At 43.8% G+C, this 25,707-nt stretch overlaps 1 protein-coding gene across 2 annotated transcripts in view; it reads right to left on the reverse strand.

Annotated features, from left to right (window-relative positions):
- Slik (Sterile20-like kinase) overlaps positions 1-25,707 on the reverse strand; it is a 121,363-nt gene that overhangs the window by 88,606 nt on the left and 7,050 nt on the right. For both annotated transcript variants that reach the window (XM_075677379.1, XM_075677380.1), the window contains exons 4-11: positions 24,880-24,952; positions 24,151-24,345; positions 12,978-13,059; positions 12,783-12,896; positions 11,686-11,794; positions 9,932-10,154; positions 9,543-9,679; positions 5,107-5,188 (exon numbers count right to left, since the gene is read on the reverse strand). In XM_075677379.1, coding sequence (XP_075533494.1) covers positions 5,107-5,188; positions 9,543-9,679; positions 9,932-10,154; positions 11,686-11,794; positions 12,783-12,896; positions 12,978-13,059; positions 24,151-24,345; positions 24,880-24,952 — 1,015 coding nt within the window. The remainder of the gene's footprint in view (positions 1-5,106; positions 5,189-9,542; positions 9,680-9,931; positions 10,155-11,685; positions 11,795-12,782; positions 12,897-12,977; positions 13,060-24,150; positions 24,346-24,879; positions 24,953-25,707) is intronic.

Genomic DNA, 25,707 nt, shown 5'->3' on the forward strand with positions numbered 1-25,707 from the left:
TGGAAGTGACATTACAAGCATGTTTCAGATATTAACTATGAGGAGCACAGACAAAGGCAAATTTTCAGTTTTTCTCTTGACAAACCCAGGCAAGTAATTGTAGCAAGTATTATATATGTGTAAACGAAGTCCAAAACATGCTGGCTATGTCACTTCTATTGTCTGCAATACAGCAAGCATGGCCTTCGAGATTAGTTTACTTTAATTGCTCAGGGGTACATCTGAGAGGTGCAGAAGAGGACACATTCACAGTTCTTTCTTGACAAACTAGGCAAGTAACAATGCTGAGTGTTAAAATGAACGATCCAGCCTATAAAATGTGATCTTTCTACAAATATAATAAGTGCAAGATCGCTTTTATATGATTGCATATGTTCCATAATGGCTGATATAATCTAGATCGCAATATAAAAATGTATTGTTGCGAGATCATTTAGCATGTGAAAATAAAAATAATACTAGCAAGCCGAAGCCTCAGGAGAGCACCTGAGATTATGATCACGCAGATGAAGCAGGATCTCAGGTGCGGTCCGTGGACTGGGGTTGCCAGAACACGCGACGGGGGGGGGGGGGGGGGGGGGGGGGGGTTGCGTGCAGTATCAGCTGTTCGCGATTCTCCCTTTTCATAACAATTAAGCATGGATGCTGCACCACATTACACAACCGTTATGTGGTGAAGCTATATAATTCTCTTGCCATGACATATCTTTGCTTAAGCTTCGGTTATTGTTGTTGTTGCCTATTGAACATTGTACTGGCTACATAGCACATTTGCCTGCCACCTTTCCTCTTTTTGTGTGGCATGCTTAAGGCAGTAATGTAATTGTAAAATGCTTGCTGAAGGTTCCACAATATGCACACTAACAGCTCGCAACTGACAACCAGAAAAGATAAGTGAAAACATTGTGAAGGGGGGGGGGGGATTTGCATGACATCTTCGCATTCACATTGACGGGAGCTGCTCGGCGCACCCTCTCCCCAAGAGAGGCCAAGCGCGGCGCTGCCTTTTTCTGAAAAGGTCCATTGCCTCAGCTATTGTCAGCATGGTTATAGTTTAGGCACATGTGTCAGTAGTTTATGTGGTACCACATAGCCACCATCTCCAGTTTCCTTGGTTAACCTCTTGCCATCCAAAGCCAGGTTGTACTGGCGAGCCTTTAAAGTGATGTAAATAATCATTTGTTATGCTCTTGAGGAGCTGCGATTTTAAACCACAGCTACTGGCCTGAGAGCTGCCCATTAAAGAATGAGAGAAAGAAAAAAAATATATTTTGCGTCAGTACTTTTAAGAATATGCAGTTTTTAGTGAAAGTGTGCAACTCCCCAGAGGTCAGCTGACACAGTCCAGGATAAACAGGAACACTCAGAACTGTATTCTCTCGCAGGGGCTTGCACCAGTGTTGCCAGCACAGTTCATGCTAGTGCATCCAATTGAAAAAGTATACTACTTTATATATTTTTGGAGTGCTTCTGAGTGCCACCCATGGAAAGCCCAATGAGCTTGCCTGCAGAGATACTAGCATAGCTGAACATAAGTATGCTGCTTTCAGATGTCACGAGTGTGCATTTCGTGGGTGAATAAATAGTGGCAAGCATACAGGATAAGTGCCTGCCATCTAAACAAAAAGTTATTTTTTTTTAGTTTGTCCATGCAGAAGCCCGTGAATAGTATCAAAACTTAGAGCATTGACTGGTTTTTTTTTTTTTTTTGGTGACTGTGTGACAAAGGTATTAACATGCACACAATGCAAGTACATGGCAGACCCCTTATAACATAACCGCTTTTAATGCAGGTCCGGTTATAGCATGGGTTTTTTTGACCACCGATATATCTCTCATAGAACTCGATGTGTAAGGCAGACCATTTATTGCGTAGGTGCGCGAAGCAGAATGCAGGTTACAGCGTGGTTTGTTTAAGCGCGCGACCATGAAATCGGCACACGGAGCACGGTCTTTTCTCGGAGGCATTAAGCACGGCACACATGGCTGCACGGTTGCCAGGCACGCAAATGCGAAGGGGGAGCATGTGCGCACGCGTGGAGACCTGCAGTGAAAAGCAAAACAAAAAAGGAGGAGAAGGGCGGGAGACTTTACAGGAATGAGGGCGAATGTTTTCGTCACTATAGCAGCGTCCAATCAGGGTGCGCGCTGCACGGAGTGCGGAGTAGAAGCGATAGTGGCAACAGCGCACTGCTTTTTTATTTTTCAGTCTCTTTGTTGCATTTGGTGTGTGCACGTCGTGATCTTGTCGTGTCGTAGTGGTCCTCTGTGAACGTGTGTTGTCGGGCTTTTGTCACCACGGCAGCGGCGGCGTCTTCAAGCGGTGTGAAAGAGGCATGCCTTATCGCTAGAGACGAAGGAATGCGTTACAGTGGAACCCCGTTCATACGTTTTTCACCGGACCGGGGAAAAAAAATGTAACAGCCGGGAAAACGCAACAGTGAGGAAAGCTCCAAAAATGAAAAAGTGCAGCTTCAACTATGGACAATTTATTTCCACAGAGTGCGCTTAGGACTTAAAAAAGTCTAGAATGGTGACTTGCCGTTTCTTTCGCTCACTAGAAATCACCACACGTTTCTCAATAGCCTGGAAGGCCGCATTGCTGTCGGCGTCGCTGTGAGGTGCGACGTACCTGTGGAGGAGGTCCATAGCCGCGACGGCTTCTCCAAAGCTAGGATTTGGCAACTCCCCGGCATCATGCGGCTCGTGCTCCGCGTTGTCACTGCGCCACGCCAATGGCAACGGACGAAGGAATATCCGCGGGAAATTTTGCCCTCTTTGGCGTAATCATGCCAACGATTGTTTAGTATTGCTGTGGAGCGCGCGCGTCCGAGCAGCCCGGTTGCGCGCAGCGTGGCGTGAGAGAAATGTAAACAAGAGAGGAGAGCTGGCCCGATAGGCAGAGCAACGCCACGAGCAACGCCAACTTTCGGCTTCACTTCAGCTTCACAAAGAGTGACGTCAGGGCCTCTCCCGAGTTTCCTTCCTCCGTGAGTCGACCCGTCCAACAACCATGCGGTGACCGTAATCACAGTGATGATAGTGAGAGCATTTTTCATGAATGGCCACCTAGTGGCGGCCTCTCGAATTGGCGCACAGCTTTTTGCAGCCAGTTCCATTGCCAAGCTTGGCCAAGCTCGGTCAAAACTCGTCAAAAGCCAAAATGGCGGTTGGAGTGCGTTGCCTACTTTAGCCCAGGCGGGTTCGAGTTGCGACGCATCATGCGGGAACGTTTTCACAGCTACTACGTAACAGCGGGGTTCCTTATACATTGGATCCTATGGAAGCTATGCCGGGACCGGATGAAAACGACGGAGCAGCCGGGAAAACGCAGCAGCGAGGAACGTAACAGTGGGGTTCTACTGTATAAAGGACATAGAAAGTGGGCTGAAGAAGGTGTTGGTGGCGGCCAAATACGGCGTTTCTGGCACAACCGTGTCAATCATATACAAGAACAAGGACAAATTGCGGCAGCAACTGCAGCAAGATTCGTCTTCCATGTCCAAAAGAGAATACATGCGTCGAAGTATGAAGATGTGGACGCAGCGCTCTTCATATGGTTCCGTGAAGTTAGGGCTCACAGCATACCAGTGAGTGGCCCCATGCTCCAACAAAAAGCCAAGTCCCTTGGTGCTCTTTTAGGCCACGACGACTTCAACCTACTTAATGGATGGATCCAGCGATTCAAGGATCACCATGGCATCAGCTGCAAAGTGGTGTGCGGTGAAAGCAGTGATGTCAACGACGAGTCCATCGGTCTGGCTTCGCTTAAATTTGGAAACCATGCTGTCCACGTATACGGATAGAGATGTACACAATGCCGTCGAAGCTGGCGTAGTTTATAACCTTCTGCGCAACCGCACTCTTGCACTGAGAGGCGAAGCCTGCTCTGGCTGCAAGGCCTCAAAAGAGCGCATAACTGTGTTTGTTCTTCTGCACTAACATGGATAGAAGCGACAAGCACCGCCTGTTTGTCATTGGAAAATCAGTGAGGCCACATTGCTTGAAAAAGCAAGAGTGCCTGCCAGTGACATACAAATCTAACAAAAAGGCGTAGATGACACAAGACATGTTCACAAGCTGGCTTTGCAAGTTCGATGAAAACATGGTGGCAAAGAAGCGACAGGTCGTGCTCATTCTCTACAATTGCACAGCCCACAACATCAAGCCAAAGTTGACTGCAGTCAAGTTAAAGTTTCTGCCTGCCAACATGACTGCAAAATGTCAGCCACTCGACCAGGGTGTCATCGCAACCATAAAAGCAGTTTACAAAAATGCATCTGCAAAAGAGTTTTGCTGAGCATGCAGCAGCAGCAGCCTCTTAAAATGAATTTAAGGGGCGTGATTGATATGGTTGCCACTTCGTGGTGGCAAGTGAAAGCCACTACAACAAGCAAGTGCTTCAACAAAGCAGGCTTCGTGTGCAATGAAGAGGCTCTTGATGCCGATGAGCCGAGCGACAATATTGCCGATGAGACGGTCAACACCGACGACGTGTGGTCCGGCCTCGTTGAAAGCAAGTTTGTTTCCATCACAGACACATTCTAAGAATACGTCGATGGCGCTGAGTCGGAGCTTCCTGTCTGCAAGGAAGCAAGCATGGATGACGCGATCGTCTCAGCAGTGCACGGAGCTTGCAACCGAAGACGAGTCGGACGACGATGTCGACCCGACGCCAGACCCGGATGTTCCGTGCAGACGCTTTGGAATACCTCAACAAAGTGAAGATGTACTGCACAAAGAACAGTTTGAGTGAGAAAGCGCTTCAGTGCTTAAGCCTTGTAGAGGACGAAATTGTTCGAAGCGCTGTTAAAAAAAATCTCCAGACGAAAATAACAGCGTTCTTCCGCTGATGTCGCACTTGTCAGTAGAACTTGGTTTCTTTGCTGTGTTGAGATTGTGTTGCATGTGTGTGTGAGTGAAATATGTAACAAATTGTGTTTGAAAAGTGGGTGGTCCGTTTGGCATAGGCAAAAGCCGAAAAAAACATGCTTTGGTTATAACGCAGTACCATTTATAGCGCGGATTTTTACAATTCCCGCAACTTATGCTATAAGCAGTCTACACTGTAATCAATTTCACAATGAAAAGTACTGCAATACTTACAGTTCTGCTTTATCTACTTCAGAAGTTCCAATTTCACAAGTGTCCTTCAGGTGGGAGCTGGAGTCATCTATCATGGATAAGCCTGGGTAAAGTACATGAACGAATGAATCATACAAGTAATGCACAAGTAAAGCAGTGCTTAAGGCAAAGTCCGAAGGGCAGTAGTTGTCCAGTCAGTTTAGGATTCAGACAATTGTTGGAGGAAAAAAAAAATGCTTTAGAGGAGCTTTGGAGTAGAAAAATTGGCATTTTGGATCACTTGGAACAGTACAACAGTAAGTGTGTAGCCATTTGGTGCAGCTTCGTATTATTGTGCAATGAGTAAATGCTGCTCAACAGTAAACAAATACACTAGGTTAATGGTCTGAGAGCAGCAGCTAACTGAGTCTGTCTTCCTAGTAAATAATGCCACGGTAACCTTTATATACCATCGAGATCAAAACTATGCAGCCAGGTGTAAGACAGTAGACTTGTGCAACCTTGCAGAATCAAAGCCCAACTGCTAGTGAAGCTGTTTCCTTCAAACAGTTGCATTAAGAATTTCAGTTCCCTGAAATTAAACTATAGTTTAATGCGTTACCTTGCATATAATTCGCAGGTTTGAAACTTTGCCCGCACATAATGCTTTCGCGCACTTTCTTTAAATTTTTTACAGACACACTCACCCATTTAGTACTTAGTGAGCAAATCAGCCATAATGTTCCCATACTTTATAAATAAATTTGATGTTGATGGTATTCATAGTTATACCAAGGTAGTGAGTTAAATTCTGCACTGTTCATAACAAAATGACTTGCATACATAATCAGGGTGTCTACCAAGTTTACATTTCCAAATTCCCCGAGTTTTCCAGGTTTTCCCTGAGTGGCTTTGCAAAATTTCCTGACTGACATAGAACCTTGTTTTATGTCAAGACAGACTGACACCTTGATGCCTGATGCTGTCAATCTCTAGTAATCATGCTATTTAAGTATTTTAGTTATCAATGCTACATTGCTGCATTGAGGCGAAGCTGACTTTCGGGACATGGCATTCTGCAACGCACCGTGCTTTCCTGAGCTTTGAAACCAATCGTGAGGACCACAAAGGGGGAGTTGGTGCCGTTGCTGACAGCAGCAAATTCTTTCAATGAAAAACATGGCGCTGAACGGCAAGAAGCTTAATAGCAAATGTCGAAGCACCGGCCTAGCGTTTGCCACGGTAGTGGCTACGGCTGCCAGCGGATCTGTGTCCGAGAGCGCTGGTTCGAGGTGGCGAGGTAATCAAAACGGCGGCAATGGTGGCTTTGATTAATGCTGTTTCGGACCTGTGATCACAGCAAAAAGTCCGGAAAGTCGGACAGCGAAGCGTTCTTGCGTCCGAAATTTCAGAAGTTCTTATACAGTGACTCTATAGGGTACGTGGTGGCGCCACGAAGCTGTCCGAATTATTGGGCGTCCAGAAAGTCTGTCGTTGATTGCACACTGGAAACTCCTCCAGCCGACGACACGGCGTCAAAATATGATTCGTTACAATCCCTCTGTTATTTTAGCCAGCACTACCGCGACTTTCATTGCCTTTCAATAAAATTACAGCTAATTTTCTCTGATAGAAGCACAAATTCCCTGAGTTTTCCCTGGGTATTTTCAGACTGTTCAAAATTCCTCAGAATTCCCGGTTTTCCTGGTTGGTAGACACCCTGATAATTTACTGCCAAGGCAGTAATTAAACCACATGCTTTGAAATTTGCCTACACGTTAACCATATCATGCCCCTTCATTTAACCAATATAAGCAAGGTGTCACATTTTACAGAGGACACTGGGGAAAACTACTATGAACCTCATAATGCAATAAAAATAGGGGAAAAACAAAAGAGGGCTCAGTAATTATTTACGCTCCTATTTAGGCCACAAACATTATGGTTCCATCACAAATTACCCTTAAGATGCACCCACTGCCACTAAATATAATCTCAGTGTAATGTAGAGTTTTTTGGGACACACATGAAACAGCAGAAATTAGCTGTATAATGTTTTCAAGTATTTTATAAAAGAATGTTTGTACAAAAAACTACTTGATCCACACACATTTAACGCCACATGCAGATTTGCGACAGCGTTCCTCCCATTTTCGATGAATTCTATCTTGGTGGCATTTGTAGTTCTGCCATAGACATGAGCTAAATTCTGTGCCACTTGTAAAATAAACTTATTTATAATTCTCTGGAGCACCTACATAAGTAATTGGGATTCAGGGGCAGGGCCTACCCTCTGGATCTGCAAGAAGCCGTGCTCACATTCCTTTCTGCTAGAAACTGTTGCCCATTTTGAACCTGCTCTACGTTACTGTGTGCGATCAAACCAAGGCCCACTTGTATGAGTTTCATAAAATACCATACAGACTTGTGTAAGAGACACACTTTTTTTTCCCCAATTTTGACGAGGTGTGGCCCTTAAATGGGACCAAACCTTTCGGTCAAAATGGTGCCGATGCAGCCTTGATTTGTGCACACCCTGGATCCCCAGATTGACCATTGCATTAGAGGTCAATGTCCGGCTCTCGCCATCTAGTAGCGACACACGAAAGTATGCCGCGCGTGCACGGCATCGGGGCACCAAACGCAAATGCTTCTGCATTGTTTGGGCTGCCAAGTTGGGGGTGTTGCCCTTACATGGGTGCGGCTTTACAGGGATCTAATGGTAGCTCGTGTTTGTTGCAAGTGTGAATGGACCCCTGTAATAAAATAGTACATTACCAGTGAAAAAAAAAAAAAGTGTTCCTATGGAAGCGCTATCCAACGCCCCAGTTCTCAATTCATGGAACTAACAAAATCGGAAGCGGGTGCCTCAAAGGTTTACAAATTACTTGGGCATGCATGTAGTAAAGAGACTACCAACGTTTGCTCATATTCCAACTTTGTGACTGGAAGGAGGAAGCACACAAGTGCAGCAGTTTCGGTGGAGTTGCAACAATGCAGAATGAATACGCTATAACCTAGGAATGTGCGTGAAAGCTAAACAAGGTTAGCAATACAATACTAGCAAGCCAATCAATGGAACGCAGAATGGATTGAATTGCTTGTGTCTGCATCTGGCACTAGTTGCCAGACCAATACAAGCCAAAAACGTTCCATTGCCATGTAAAACAGGTGAAATTGTGCACTATGGCACAAGTGGCACTAGGGAGGGCACAGCAAGTCACAGGCAAGTTGAATTGCAGCGAAATGGTGCAGTTGGACTAATACCCCTGACACACGGGCAAAACTGAAGTCCTTTGCAGTAAACCCTTTTTGTTACTCTGAAGGACCCTTTGCAGAAAGGAGTTGCGCCGATGACACACGGCACAGCACTAACTTCCTTAGGTGGTTCCTCAGATGAACGCCGCAAGAAAAATATTGCTGCTTGTGAAAGCAGCAAGAGAGAAAACATTTTCAAAAAGCTGCATATTTGGGTTACATTTAGCTACTGTAGAACCCGAAAATATTTTTTTTTCGTTGTTGATTGCTTATAATTCACGTATTAGTTTATTTTATTCGCGTTTTCGTGCTCTTAGCAGCAATTTAAATTGGTCTATGTACAGTCGGTGTTTTGCAATGCTACACTGTACTAGAATAGCTGTGCATGCTGTATCTATTCTGGTGCTGGCCACGTTTCTGTCGTCCTTTCTCACGTCTTTTTGTCTCTTTCTTCGTGCATGCAGGCATAACGCGTTTTACTGAATGTGTTATTCACACAATTGTGATTGCGTGACAGAACTGAGCATTTGCATCATGGTTCAGTGAAACGCTAGCGATGAAGCAAGAGTTGAGGTCGCTCTGACACTTGTCGCTCTCGGATCTCTTGAAGATGACATAAACGCAGCCAAGGCGAAAGTGGAAAACATCAAACGTCCACTCATCATGAGCATGCTTCATGTTGACTGCTTCACCAGTGACCCCTCGAGCTGCCTATTGCAGAAGGTGGGCCTACGTGCGCAACGAACGATGGTTTCACGATGCTAACACACCAAAGCCGACGCAGGAAATGACACTGCCGGAATTCAACATGGCGGCACTGGCAACGTGGTGCAAGCGTTTCAGAGTATAGCTAGAGTAAATCTTCACTGTTCGACAAATTGCATTACCGATAAAAATTAAAACATTTTTGCAAGGTAAAAAAAATACTTATGGGGCACCGTAGTTGTGTGGCAAGTTTCCTTCTATTGATGAGTTGTGCACGCTGTGTGCGAGACAAACTCCTTTTCCACTCGAAAAGTAGATTGCGCAATCTCCTTTCCCGCAAAGGAACTTTGACTTAAAGAAGATACTCCTTTACCTTGTGTCACTGCGATTGAACACCTTTCCGGTAGGTGTCCCCTTACCTAAAGGACTTTAGAGTGCCCGTGTGTCAGGGGTATAACACTGTAAGAGTTAAGCTAAGGCAAGGAACAATAAAGAAGCAAAGCCCTGACACTCACTAGATACAACCACCACTTCACCACCCCGAATAGGTGTTGATGCTTGTGGAACTGGAAGGGTCTCCTCAGGCTCTGGCAACTCTGGGGAGGTCGGCCGGTCCAAAGTTTTAGGTGGCGTCACTTCTATGGCCTTTGACCTAGTTCAAGGGAAGGAAAGTACACTGCAGAGCTGCTACTGCTTTGCTAGGCTTCTAGTGCATCGCACAGCCATTCCCGCTAAAAGGTATGTTAACACAAGTGAATTCTGATTTGAAGTAATTTTAGTAACATTAGAATTCAGTTTGATCCATCTTTCAGTGCTTACAACAGACTATCAACTTTATTCATGCGTCATGGATCTTTTTGCACTACATCAGTCACAACTAGGCTCCGCTAAATGAGTGACTCACTCTTCTGAAGGGACCGGTGGTTTCGCCTGAACTTGAGCAGGTTCTTCTGGAAGCTTGGGAGGAGTTTTAGGTCGTGCCTCAGGCACCTCAACTTTATCCAACACTGACTCCTTGTCAGAAGGTGCTTGGGGTGGAGGGCTGGGTGCAGTTCTGCCTTCCTTGCTTACAGGCTTTGGAGGCACCACTTCATCTTTGGAGACTTCTTCAGGTTTGACCTCTGCAGCTATTAAAAAATGATTCAGATGTGAACTGGCAAACATCTGGCTTCATTGCTGCATCGCAGTACATGCTTTTAAAGGGCCCCTCACCAGGCCCTATATCAAATTTTGGTTATATACTGAAAGTTGTTACGTGACCTCTAGGGTGCGTTCTGCTGCAAAAATTTTTCAAACCGGCTCATTAATAGCCAAGATAGAAATATTTCAGCGCGGCGAACCCATGATTTCAGGAGGCGAGCTCCACTGCATAGCGAGACACTCTTTCCACTCGCCCCGTCTAGTCTCCACAAGCAAAATTCCTTCCCTGCGTTCTCCCATACCGGACCTTGAGGATCGCGTGACGCATACGTCACGAGCCCCGCCTTCATTTTTTTTTCTTTTTCGGTGCTGCACATTTTTGCTGACAGCGTTGCACACGAGTTGCTGTGATTGTCTGGTTTTGCACAGTGCACGATTTTGTGCGCTGTGCACAAGGGCACATGACTAGCGGTATAATTCAGTGCTACACGAATACTGAGGCAGAACAAGCGGATTGTAGAGCATGATCCCGCGCTGGAGCACGGCAGAAAGTGGCATAGTTTTGAAACCTACGCACGTAACTGCACGACCGTGGCAACAAGCAGAACGAAGCCGAAGTACGTCTCTTTTGCTTCGGTGCGAAGTAAAACAAAAAACATGCAGACATTCTGTTTGTGTGTTTCATTATTTCTCTAAACTTCAATTTGTCAATTCAAGCAACAGATCACACAAATAACAGACGTTGCCTTGAATAAGTCTCGAAGTTGCATGTTACCACGAGCGATGTCACATTGCGGACCCGACTACGTAAGCGCAGGGACAGCAGCACGTCACCGTCTGGCTTGGAGCGCGGTCACCGCAAGCAAAAGGGAAGGCGGTGTTTGGATTGAAGTTTCAGACCTTTCCGCGGTGCGCAGCGATGTATTTCTTTGCAAACACGGTCGTTAGCACGCATTGTATGCTCTGCGTTTGTCAGCTCAAAATGGCCAGACCTGGTGAGGGGCCCTTTAAAGCACCAACAAAAATGCTAACGAAATTTTTATAGACAGCCATTAATGCCCTTTAATCTACACTGAACTCCTTTACATGTGCCCCATAGCAAGTCATCTAAAGGTCTAACATGGTATGTCCAGATTGTGAATGGCGATTGAACACATCAAACTTAGCATAAAATTTGCTTAAGGTACTGAAGAAGAAATCATATACCAAGAACACGCGCTTAAAATTTCAAAATGGTGGTATCCTTATACTTTTTCATGAAGAATATAAGCTCCCTGCTTTGGAATGTATCTGCATTCAAGTGCCAGTATGCAGAATTGTATGGATTCTACCTGACTGATGAAGGACATGTTATAGCACAAATTAGCAGTAAACACCTGTATTTTGTTCATTTTTGCAGTGTAATATTGATTAGGTCACAAAGAGACAAATAAAACAGTTTTTTTGTTTGTTTTTTGAACACAGAAAGAATGAGGGAGTGAATCTGCACAAAATCAAGGAAATACAGAAGAAACTTGCCTTTTGGTTCAGCTGGCTTGGCTTCTCCGCTAGGCTCTTCAATGGGCTCACTAAGATTGGAAATAGTCTCTCCTGTCGTGTCATTTTCTATGCTCAATGACTGCCGGTACTAAAAAAGATAAGAGGCAAGGACTTTAAGAAATGAGGTACTAAAGACAAAGCACTAACGAGAGCAGCACGCAAGTTACAACAAGCAAGAACGCATGCTTACGATTTTGTAGTTGATACATGAGGGGCGTTCATAAAGTTTGTACTATCGTTACCATAACTTTTGGAGCACGCATACAGGACAGGCATCAAAATGAGTGCATAAAGTATAAAAACTGTATTCCATGTACTGTGGAACACCGCTAGGTTATTAGAACAAAATAGGCAGCACCCATTGGGGGAGTTGGTTGAAGCAGAGGCACCAATATGCTTTCAGCATTTCAAGGGACACACGTCTAAAGAGATTCATGCCGAGCTGATGGCGGCCACCATATCGTCACTGTCACAAGCTCAGCATGAATCTCTTTGGATTTGTATAATGCCTTTATATGAGGTGCTGGTTCTTAGAGTGCGGGTGGTTCTTACGGAGGCACCAAAAGAGAATAGTCCACGTTAATAGGGCAGTCTTTTTGGCTAATGTATCTTCTTATTTGTGAAAACAGAAGTTTGCATCAACATTACTTAATACCTCCTGTTCTTGTTCAGGTACTTGGCAAAGGACGAATGCCCTTCAATGTCCATTGTCGGCAAGTTGTGTACTAGAGCTCACTGTAATTGCAAAATTGAGGGCCGGAAGTTGAACACCTACTTCTTTAATGGAGCAATAACTCATGTATTTACCTCACGATGAGCATTTATTCCATTAAATATAGAGGTTAATGTTGCACTTTCACTACACAAAACAAGGCCACATACAAACACATTCTGTTCCCCATTACAGGCTTTTCCATTTCATTAAACCTTAAGGGTACTGTGCTAGTGAATGCTTCCGATAACCTTGCCTGAAGATTCTTGAAGTGCACTAAGCCACTAACGTACAGCATAGCAACACTGACCTATATTTAATATGCACAAGACAAATTAAAATGCATAAAAAACTGGATACATACATCAGGAATGTCATCCTCGTGCTCTTCAGTCACCTCTTCAACCACTTCAGCCTTGTATTCACTGATAAGATCCTTCAAAGGCTTCCTATCTACACTTTTTGTTACGAAGGGATGCTGCATTAGACCAAGAATGTTGAGAATTAGTCACAGCATTCAAGCAACTTTAAAAAAACCTGAGAGTAATGCGGAACATACCTTCAGTAGCTCCTCCGAGGTTGGCCTTTGATTTGGGTCTTTGGTCAGGCAAAGGGATAAAAAATCTCTGAAGTCTTTCGACCTGCATGAAAACATTCATTCCCCATGGTCACAGTATTTTCCATCACACAGGTATTGTCATTTCACAGGGAAGGGCCACATTATTTGTGAATTAGTCTACAAGAAAGGTGCAGCACAACATAGCAAGTCTTCCCACCTCAATCCTCTTTATGTCTTTTTTAATGCTTCTCTCTACAGGCATATAGAACCAGACAAGGTAACACAAGCTACTGTCATGATGTTTCAGTCAAGTCTACTAAACAAAAATCAATGCTGCATAGAATGCACACAATTTTTCAATTTTGGGAGTGCTACAGACATGCAGCCTACAAGGTTTTAAGCATTACTAGACAGAGCTCTAAAGATAAAGAAACAGGCGATAGATGAAAATAAAAAATAAAAGGTGGGTGTGGCTCTCAGTCATGCATGCAAAGTAGCTGCTAAATACTAGACAACGGCAGCCACTTAGCTTTATTATTCAATACATGAATAAAATGAATCCATTAGAAATATACAAAAAAATAACATGAAATCAATTTAGACTGGTTTCTTCCAAGGCTCTAGTTTCACTTCTGTGGCAGAATAACAATGATTAGTACTACCAGAAAAAAAAAAAAAAAAAGACTAAGATCAAACTTAAACTGCAGTGCCAGCACATTAGTGTGACATCGTAGATTTAGAAGTATTTTTTTGCATTTTGGCCATTTTCACACAAAAACATTTTCCAAACTTTCTGCGAGTCCCTGGCTCCTTTGAAATGCGGTGTAGTCCTTCTCAACCAGTAACAATGCAGACTGGAGCAGATGTCAAAGTCCACAATGAGTAGGTTTAGCAATAGACAGTTATAGTATAGCATACACTATATTTGCATACACTTTACGCTATAGTACAGTGTACGCTAGGCAGCGCATGTTTATTACAGTTTTAGTTGGCCTGCAAGATCTTCCAATCTCGGAGGCCACATGTTGTGGTCATGGCTATCTACTGACTTTACTGATAGGTGGCGCTGACATCTGGAAGGTTTCTTTCGTTAGGCTTGGACTCATTCGAAACGAGAAGCGATCTCGAAAACTCCACAAGGTTATCCATAAAACTCTGTCGTCGAAACGACCCGAGACTAAGCGAAAGCTGTTTACACAGTCATTTGCTACCAACGAACGAAGCGCATTTTACAAAAGCAACAACAAATTCATTTTAAAGTGAGTAGCCGGGACCGCCGTCATGTTTCCCACAAACTACGCAAACTATGCAAAGACTAATGCTAAATCTGAGAAATAGCGTGCATACGCATACGCTATGGGTCTTTTAGTGTTCTGCACATGCGCAGTAACGATCCGCTATATTATAGTGTACGCAATGGTATAGTGTACGCTAAACTAAAACTGTCTAATTTGATTGTGGTGCCACCACTAGAGATGCAAAGCTATCAGTAAATTGAATATTGATAGCATCAATAGTTTTTTAAAACTATTGACAGTGTAAGAAAATACTATTTATAGTATTACAATAGTTTGCTACTAAGCATGATAAAAATAGTTTTGCAATTCTTGGCTAGTGATACTACCAGAAATTTTGCTACAACTGACCATCAGTAAATGCTCAGTGCCCGCAATAGGGAACCGGGAAACATTATCAAGTTTATGTTAGTTTTTACATGTGGTACATAGTGTAATTTTGCATTCTCAACAGTAGTATCAAAAGTGACCTCTATAGTACTATCGATGGCACCTACCTTATTTACATGATTGTAAGTCTACTACTTTTTTAAATATGAAAAGCTGAAGTGGGGGGTCGACTTACAATCGAAACCGAAACATGGCACCGCCAAAAAAGCGAGACCAACGGGAGCTACAACGTAGTTACAATTTTATGTTTGCTCTATGGCCCCACCCGTAGCTTTTTGCTATCCCGCATGCTTGTTCGCTTTTCGGAAGAGTTTTTTAACATTTTTTTAGAGTTTTACAGTTCACACAACACTCATGAGAGGGTGTCGATAGTTGGTGGAAGCGCCGCTGTTCCATTCACGGCGGCACCCTCAGAACGGCGGCGCTTGCAGGGAGCATCGGTAGTTCATGGAAGAGCAGACACCGCTTGCGGGTTTCTCTTTGCCTGCTGCGCTTAGCTTTCTTGACGAAAGGCATTGGTTTGAAGCGTTCCACTTGACTGCCGGCTACATGCTACTTCTATGCTTCCTCAGTCGTCACGAGTGCTCCAGGCCCACTAATCATTCGGCACTCGTTCACAGTAGCATTCAAGAGGGCTGCCATCTTTTACGCCGAAGAAACAAATTGCTGCGCAGCGGGCCGCAAGTTCCATGTTTTGAATGGGTGGTGTGAGAGTGGTGACTGCAGCGAAGCGAAATTTTCACCTGTAACGGCAAGTGAGGAATTTCCGACGTGCCGAAGTCTGGATGCTTTCCGGAGCTGTAGGCTAAGCTTGCAGCGTACGTCGCTGAAATGCGTGATCGGTCCCTGCCAGTGAAGTGCGACATGGTCATGAAACAAGCCCGGATCTTCGCCTTTTAAGGGCCTGCTCCGCCGTGAGTACGAGTGGCTCGTGGCAGCAGACCGCAAAATTACGCCAACCGGACCTGTCAAAAGAGGTTGGGTGCATTCGGCGTGGGCTGCTGTTTCACAAGATGTCGTGGTGCGGTTGTTTGCCAAATGTGAAATTTCGCGGGACGACGACGCACTGTAGGACTGTAGCAACGATGACGATGGCAGCACTAGTGAAGATGAGTAGTCCAGTGACCATGTCAGCTATTAATAAATTTTCGTTATTGAATGCTCCCTCGGGTATGCTCTCTTTTCTTTTTTCCTGTCGCACGATATGGGGGGGGGGGGGTCGACTTGCATTCGAGTCGACTTACAATCGTGTAAATACAGCACTATCAATTAGAGGGCAGGAGTTGGAGTGGCGGCCTCTCATGAGTGATGTCCAGGCAAGGACACTGCTTGCTCGGACTCGCTCGACTGCCACGTGCATGCTTTCACTTGATACATGCACTGGAGTATTTGCATGCCAACCATACCTACTGAAGGATGTTTTGGCTGCTTTCTGCTGTCACGTCTACACTGCGGCTTGATTTTTGAAAACACGAGACTGATGAAAATTTGTGGTTTTGATATCACAAGCTATGTAGAGTTGAAAGGGTCTACTGCTCTTGCCATAATGCAGAAGTGTGCCGCATCTGTCCATAAATTTTATAGAAGAAGAATGCCTGCAAATTCAGCATGCAAAATTTTTTACGATGTTTTGCTCAAAACACGAGCACTGCGTTATTACTTAGTTATGGCAGACATATTTTAAACAGAATATTGGTATTTGGTGTCAACATTATAAATCTGCATATAAGATGAATACTGCCTGCGAAGCCTTTATGAAGCTTCTTATTGCTCTGGCGAGTTATTCTCGTTAATTTCAGGCACTGCAATGATGCAAAAAGGAGAGTTAAGTGTGCATTTTGTATGACAAATTTGCTACTTTCACCAATCTCCAGAACAGCCACACTGTGACAAAGCATCTTTGACGGCTATTAAGATGGCTGCGAGTCATATATAGTATGAACTTTACGACTACTTGAACAGCAATCAAATGAAAGGAATGTTTCATGACTAAGATTGAGAGCCAAGCTATTAAAAGTGGCAGTATGTTTTATAGTGGATTACAGCAACCTCCCCCCCATTCAACAATATTGCACACCCATCCAGCCAATGAAACAAACCAACTGTCGTAACGACAAGGCCCGCATTTGCTCAGGAAACCCATCCATTCACTACTTGAAATTGAAACCATGAAGCAGTCCTTCACAGCACCAACTGGAGTGCCTAAGCGCAGCTTACGCTGCCCTGAAGAGTAACACCAACTTAAGCTGTGCAGCTTAATGTATCGAATCTATATGGTTTAAGTACAAACTGAGCACTATTTGCTTGGTCAGTCTATAAAGCATGCCCACCGTATAAAGGCACTACAAGCCTCCTATGAATTGATTTTGACCTCCTTCAGTGAATGCTGATATCGTCAATGTGTCCCAGACTACTAATGAATGAGACTTCGACTTGTTGCTGGCTACAGCCATAGAAGCATATCTTGCCCCAAAATATGAGCGAAGCAACTGTGCGAGTCTTTTGAAACAGACCCATCATAAAGCTATTCAGCAAGCAACAAAAGCCTGTAACACGTCAAACTCAGTTGAATGCACAGCACTGAAAAGGGAATAAATACTGATCTATGCCTTTTCGTATGCTGCAAACAGCTGAAGCCCTAAATTAGCTTCACTTCAAATTGCCGCCGCTTAACCTTTTAAGGGTCAGACGTAAATATACGGAGCCGCGAAAAAGTCAGAAATGGTCGTTGCCGTATGTTTACGGCACCGTCTGTACGTTTAAAATGCGTGCCAATTTCCTAACTTTTTCTTTTCTGGCATGTGCTGCCACTATGTGGGAATACAGGTAATTGTTTTCTTGCGCCTCCCTTTCTTGGTTTTTGTTGCACGGTTTGTTTGTTTTAGAGCTAATTTGCTCCGGCGCATCTATATATATAGCTGTCCTGGGCACCTTCATCATTGTCTTCTTCTGGGAGCCATCCAACAAGCCTAGCATGTGGCACCGAATTGCACCGAGTGGCTGTCAGCTGTGTCAAGGTCGTGGCAATATGGTACCGCTCGCGCATTGGCGTGGGTGGGCGCTGGTTTGAGTTTTGTTCCGCGGGCGGTTTCGGCTTCTTGCACTAGCAAAACTGATGGCTATCTTGTTACTAATCGCTCAAAGGGCGACCGCCTGTTTCTAGCTTGTTTAGTGCTCACAGGGGTGCGCATAGGAAGTATGCCGCCGCGCATGCGTTTCCTTTTCTTTTTTTAGAGACTCGCGAAAACTAATTGCCTCTGGTTGGCGATAAGATGAAGATTTGCGGAAGTTTGTCATATGTTTTGCTTTTCTGATGGGCACACAATCAGTTTTCTTGAATGCGCTCCCCTACGCATTTCGATTACACTATGAACGTAAATATTAGTGTAAGAACAGGAACATTTGACACTTGCAAAATGTTCTCATGTGCACATTTTCTAAGCCTTATGAGTATAACAATGCATCAAATTTTTAATTATTATTAGTTTTTTTTATTGTTGTTATTCATGAATAAACAGTACATAATGCCGCTAGATGTCACGAGCCAGCGCTGAAAAAAGAAGTTGGGACTGGAACACGCGCTCAGCAAGAGACGGGCGCTGAAGTAGAAGAGGTAGGAGTTGAGGACGCCGGCTTGAATTATTGCACGCCATCTTGTACAAATGCCTCCCTCGCCGACGCCGGGTACATCGTCCATTGTCTTTTCGTGACAAAACTGGTGGAGGTGCGGACTACGGTTTATCCGATGCCACAAACCCCTCCTGGTAGCAGGAGTACCAGCCCTATCCTAGTGGACACCCCTGTTCACCGGGCAAGCAGGAGAATCCGAGGATTGCCTCCAGAGCTTGATCATCTCTCCGCAACAACATCGACACCCCCACACACCGGTATGGAAGGAACGTCGATGTCCTTACCGACCATTAGGCAAGGTACGGCCACAACAGCAACGCAGTATCTGCTGCAGAATCTCCGAGTGCCGAAAGTGTTCCACGGAGATATCTTCGAGGGTGTAGAAGACTGGTTAGTCCAGTTTGAGCGTGTTGCTGAGATAAATGAATGGAGCGACGCGGCGAAGTTAAGGAACGTCTACTTCAGCTTGGAGGACGGTGCCCGCACTTGGTACGTGAACCGAGAAGGGCTCATCAAATTGTGGCTCGAGTTCCGTCGTGCCTTGCTGGAGACCTACACCAATGCTGATCGCCGCGAACGAGCCGAACGGGCGCTCCAATCCCGCATTCATCTGCCGAACGAGAGCGTGACGTCGTACGTCGAGGATATGACGTGCCTCTTCTGTCGGGTGGACCCAACCATGTCTGAGGAAAAGAAGCTGCGCCATCTAATGCGGGGAGTTAAGGAACAGCTATTTGCTGGTCTTGTTCGAAGCCCGCCGAAGACCGTGGCTGAATTCTTAACCGAAGCCACCACGATGGAAAAGATGTTACACCAGCGCTCAACTTTCTATGAAAGGCAATTGAACCCAACTTCACCTTCGGACCAGCGCTCAGCTCCGTATGACAAGCACGCGAACGCTGCTTCACTGACGGACGCGATTGCCTTTGGAAACGTGGACGTTCTCCGAGATCTTATCCGCTCTGTGGTGCGTGATGAGCTTCAACGGCCCAGATATGGCGAAAGGCCTAGGGCGATTGAAGAATACTTGATACAGCAGAGTATGCCACTTTTCCCGTGGCGGCAGTCGTGCTCGCCGTCCCCCAGGCGTTCTTCCCCCGCTCCTAGAAGCCCTCCAATGGCAGCGCAGGGACGATCGCCAAGCCCTCGCCGGGAAAACTAAGAACAGCGACCTTCAGGGGCGAGGCCGCTGATAATCGCCCTTCCGAAGACCTCCCATCGACGCGAGCACGGTCTATTCAGCACGATTCAACGATGACAGCAGCCGAACTCAGCGACAGACTCTCGCTTGACATACCTGTTGTGCTCGACGGCCGTTACGTTAGTGCTTTATTGGACACGGGGGCCGACTACTCAATCTTGTGCGGAAAACTAGCGACGGAACTTAGAAAAGTTATCACGCCTTGGTCTGGAACGCAAATTCGTACTGCTGGCGGGCATGTCGTAACACCGTTGGGCATGTGCACGGTCAGAGTACAAATTCGTGGGTCCACATTTCCAGCCAGCTGCCTTATACTCCTGCGATTATTCTCGGGACCTTATCTTGGGCATCGACTTTCTGCGAGAGTATGGTGCCATTATAGACCTCCGGGAGCACACAGTGACTTTTTCGACAGAAAGAGCAGCGAACAACCACAACAATTGCCAACGTAACATGCTTCGAGTTTACACCGACAGTTTAACTGTACCACCACGCGCAAGTGTCCTGGTAATGGTCGTATGCGACGATCTGCGTGACGCCGAAGCTGTTGCAGAGGGCAATTCCTCCCTTATGCTGACTCATGGTGTATGTGCAGCCCGTAGTCTCATTATACTTCAAGGTGGACTACCTCGGAATATATACCAACGCAAAATATTTTTTCTCACTTTACGGTAAATTTTTTTCGAAATAGGTCCCTCAGCCGAATTGGAATCTTCAATAAAAAAAATCGACCCTCAAAGGGTTAAAGTCGGCAACAGGTGGCCTAATTTTGGGAAGTAGTTCAATGAGCAAATGGCGCTGGAAGAATCTCGATTGCAGTGTTAGCTCATAACTCATGCTCTAATAATAAAAGTAGTGCTAATAGTAATTTTATTTAGAAATGGAAACACATGAAAAATATATTTGAAAGGAACACCATAACTTAACTAGCATAGAGTATGAAACCAAACAAAGAATGCAGGAGATTCCCAAACGTCACCTGAACTGTAGCAGATGACTGAAGCGAGTCCTTGCCCAGACGTCATGCGAGCAGTGTTTGCAGCGCCTCTGTAGGTCGTGCTCGGGGCTTATAGTTGAATGTTGACTATACTATTTATAGTGTTGACAGTGCTATAAATAGTTTTGCATCACTAGTCACCACCCAGCTTTTATTTCTACATCCTTTCTGGCTTACCAAGCCTGCTCTCAGGCTAAGGGTGATCTTTTGCTGCTGCATAAGCACAATTTACTAAGCCAGTTTTTATAACATTCCTTTTTATTGTTATTTTAACATCGAACTAAAGAGTGTTTAATCATGGTGTGAACTAAAGAGTGTATAACCATGGTGCGAAAAAAAAAAAAAACAAGCATTGCCAACCAGAGCAAACACAAGAAATCAGGTAAAACACGCTTTAAAACATTGATACTTAGGAGCATTGAAAGCTAAAATTTTGGAAGCAAAATGAAAGTGTGAGGCGGATGGGGGGGAGGGGGAGGATAAGTAAAAGGGGAATGGGTCTTGGAGACAGAAGTACCACTAAAAAATAATTTTTCATTTTTGTAATTTTTCTGGCACACCTGCTGGAAGAGAGAGAGAGAGAGAGTAGAAACGTTTTTATTCTACGAAATGCTTAGTTTTGCCCATGAAAGCTCTGATGACCCATATTGATCCATTTGACCCATTTTCCATTCTCATTGACCCATTTTGAATGGAAAATGAATGGAATGGTGGATGGAAAATGACCCATTTTTCCATTCACCATTCCAAAACTGTTTATCAGAGCCATGCCATTTTGGTCTCGTTTGAAAGAATCTTTCTAGCTTGCTTTCCTGCCAACTTTCCTGTGTACAGGAGAATGAAATGCTTGTTTTCCCATGGCGATTAGATTTTTCCACTTTTCTCAAATAATTTTTGGTCGTCAGCAATTTTCCAAGGCATAGTTACTCTCCTTACCTGAATTAATAATTATTTTTTTATCTAATGGTAAGGAGTGCAACAAGTCTATCATACAACATTTCTGTACCCTGAACCATTTTGAGTAATTAAAAGCAAAAAATGAATTCACATTCACAAGTTACAATTTCCAATTTTCATAAGTCTGGATAGAATAGTGGTAGAAACATGAAACAATGCTTATTTCACTTGTTGTGCATTCAAAAATATATTCACAATCGAAACATTTTCTCCCAGTTATCCCAAAAATTTGGCATAGTGGTATAGAAGAAATTGTATATTTCATTATGTGAAGAAAGACTAGTACATTGCATGTTACATGCAGGTTTCCGTCCTCTATTACCAATATCAGTGATGCTATTTAGCCATGCAACTTTGGAGCAGCTTTTGGAGCAGCCAAAAATTTATTTGGAACAGTAAGATGGACTTCTGGAATATGTTTAGGAACGTGATTGCAAAATATATTATACGGACCTTTTACAGTGACAAGCCATGTGAAGGCAGTAAGTGGTTGCTGGTTCATAGACACCAGAACAATAAACGTGACCTCCCCTCTCACACGAGAAATCAAGTAAAACATGCTTTAACAGCAGTCCGTACTATAGACTGCGACAAAGCGGTGGTTTCTTTAGGACTTGCTTAAAAAGCACAAAAACACTTGGAAGTGCTACATGCAGACTTCGGAGGCATTTTGAAACCTTCAAGAACGTTTCCATTCCTACATGCTTATCACCAGATTTTACACTTAAGAGTATAATTTTGCATTCATTGAAGTCTTTCATTTCCCTTCATCGCAGTCCTTACTATGGACTGCAATGAAGTGGTGGTTTCCTAATATGCGCTGAAAATGCACGGAAGCCCTTGGACATGCTACATGCAAACTTTGGAGGCATTTTGAGAATCTTCAGCATGATCTTGCTGCTATAAATGTATCCTTCAAGACGGAGCACTCTGTGGGGAAAGAGGGTATGTTGATAATGCAGCAGGGCCTAATGCAACAGGCAAACTTTACTTAAACTCTCTGAAGGGGATTGGAGACTTTTTATTTTTTATATTTTTGCGTTGTCACAATGCTATTATCTCCAGGTTATACAAGGCGCTTAAAGTTAAAGTATCGGTAATTATGAGAAAACTAATGCTATCTACACGAATAGTTACTTGCACATGTAGTTAATCCGCTTTGGTGTTGGTGCAAAACAAAATGGTGGGTCAGCTTGGTTGCTTGATTTGGTTTTGTCTAGGTCCACGATGACAATGGTTATTTACACAAGCCTATCATTCGTGGCTGCGGGCACGCCACATTGCAATTGTTTAGTGACACTCTCAAAAGAAAACATATCTATGATCGTTTCCCGATAGACAATGTCCATGACGTAGCCCCTGCGCAGAGTTTGTTACTTCAAATGTTCAAAAGTCGCCCCCAACCTCACTTATCAAGGGATTCAAGGAGCACACACACTTTCAAGGAGTTTTAAGGGCCCTTGAATCTTTTTTTTTTCCAAATTGAAAGGTTTTCAAGGATTTCATGGAGGTGTATGAACCCTGACTGCAACACAGTGTACCACAAAAATTAAGATAGTTTCCTGTCCTACAACGAACCGTGTTAAAATTTGTCTTTCTGCGTTGTACACTTGCCTTTTTGTTTATCTGCACGTAAAAAAAAGCATGCATGTTTTTAAAGACTAATTCATTTATCCAGGGCATGGATACATGTCCATGGACATGTATAAAGCTATTCTTACAAACTTCACTAACTAAGGGCTAGTGGTCCACAGAAAATTGGGATATGTTTCCTTCCCCTTTGAGGTTGCCAAAAGTAGAACCCATTTAATAAGAACTTTGTACCATGGTATTGTGAGATGCACTTTTTTTTAAACATAAAAATCAGGAAATGTATATTATAGGGACACTAAAGGCAAATGTCAAAACCAGCTAGAGTGATAGATTATGGCCTTTAAAACCTCTCAGCATTTATTCTGCACCAAGAACCAACTTAGTGGAAAAAAATGACTATTGAAAACAGTATTTCTTCTGAATATGGCAGGTCATCCAAGAAAACGGGTATAGATAAGTCCACCACACATCAATGCAGCACAGAAATACTGTGCTGCACCAGCTGACTCGGATGTCATGCTCTAATGTGTGCCAATGCCTTTGGCATGCCAGATAGCTGCCCAGAGGCCCTAGGGTGCCAGAGAGCACCACATGCTCCCGGAGATAGCACTAACACAGTTGTTTATGGAAACGTAAGCAAGTTCTACAGCACAAAAATGAATAAGAATTAGCGAAACTACATTTTATTCATGCTAAAATACACCATAAGTACCTTTTGATTATCAGTAGTCAGCTTGATGTTCTAATTGCTTAAATATAACATGTTAGAGCTGGTTCAGTATTTATACAGTGGTGGTGCCAATCCTGCCACATGTTCTTGCTAACGTCTTGCTAACAAAAACTCAGTTCCCTGTGAAAATGATGCTCTGAACATTTTGGAACAATAATCTGTCACTTCAACTTGACTTAATCCTTACCTTCAGTGCACCTTTATAAAGATTGTGACAGGTGATAGCAAGAAACTACAATATCGGAAAACGGTACACCCATGACTTCTGCATTAATAAACAGTAAGTAGGAAAAGGCAGTGGCTTCCTATTTTCACTTTGTGAATTAACATATTTCTTGTTTTCTGCCTGACCCCTTGAGTGACATTAGTGATGGACGTACCACTTGGAAGGCTGGGCAAGGGTTGGTGGGTCAGACTTTTGGATCTTGAGCAAGACTCTCATAGGATTCATTTCATTGTTTGGAGGCTCCATCTGTGCAAACTCAATCAGGGTAATGCCAAGACTCCAAATGTCAGCCTTGTAGTCGTATGGATTGTCCCGGTACGTCTCGCAAAGGACCACTTCTGGTGCCATCCTGAATAACCAGAGTGTGTTAAGGCATGAAACTTTATATTTATCTTAAGCGTATTAGGAAGGAAAAAACAGTGCATAAGCGTAATGTATAAGAGCGTAATGAAGAAAAAAAAATAAAATGAAGAGGGTAATTTAAAAAATGTGCTACTAGATATCCCAAAGCAACTTAGTGGCTACGTAAGGTTTTTCAATTGGATTAACACCATTTCAGCAGGTGGCTGTTTATGACATGATTTTTGTTGAAATACTGGACAAGTGCCAAGCACTGAAATGCAAGTTCATAGGTAGGTTGCACTAGCCATATCCACACTAGCCTTATCCAGCAGCCTAAAAATAAGCAAGACTGCTGCTTTGTTTCTGATGAAATGATTAGTTCAGAAGTATCAAGAGCAACACTAATTTACATAACTTCTCACCAAGCATACTTTACTCATGGCATGCAACTGAAGGCATATCAAGGACAAAAGTTGGAAACATTGGCTAACTTGGCCACTGTCCTTATTCATTAAAAACACCACAGTGCAAGATTTCTTACCAGTATGGTGTGCCAATGAATGAATCTCGCTTCTGTAGTGTATGCTTGTTCTTTGCAGAAACACCAAAATCAGCTGAAGATCACAAAAACAGCAAATTAACCAAACATAGAAAATAAAACCTTGCCTATTCAGAATGAATGAGACAGGAATGACACACACAGTACTGACAGTTGGTCAATGTGAATGTTTAGAATCGTTTTAATGTTTTAAAAGTGCCCAAATCCAAGGCAGCATGAGCTGCCTTGGATTTGAGCATGAGCCTACAGCTCAGTTCTGGCCTATAAATGTAGGTACACAGGCATTTGGCCAAGAATTAAGCTGTCTCTGCACTGAACAATACAGGAATAATACACATTTGCTGCTATAAGGTATCGCATAACAAACATTCACACTGTTTATTTGAGAGGGGTTAGCAAGCTGGCCACTGTATGGGGCTTTATTAACCCTTTATTGACGAGTGTTGCCTACAGGCAACATACTAGAAACAATTTTTTTTCTTGCCGAGTTTCAGCATGAAGCTTCTCACTAAATGTCTTTGGTCAATACTGAATGGCAGGCAGCGAGCATCATTTGTTGGTTTAGACCAGGAACACTCGATGAGGAAGAAGTAGTTTGGCACGAGACTCACGGTCTTTTGAAAGCAAGTTCAGAGGAGACTGGCCGATGCAAGATATCTAGCTGCAGTAGTGTCACACATGTGATGTAAGGCAAATTAAATGTACACCTATTGTTGACATATGATGATAGCTGTCTATACAAATTGAAAACGAAGACTCTGATGACTTAGGGTGAACCCCACTTCCAGTTTCCCACGTAGGGTTTTCCCC

Source organism: Dermacentor variabilis, unplaced genomic scaffold (genome assembly GCF_050947875.1).
Source record: "Dermacentor variabilis isolate Ectoservices unplaced genomic scaffold, ASM5094787v1 scaffold_12, whole genome shotgun sequence".
Lineage (NCBI taxonomy): Eukaryota > Metazoa > Arthropoda > Arachnida > Ixodida > Ixodidae > Dermacentor > Dermacentor variabilis.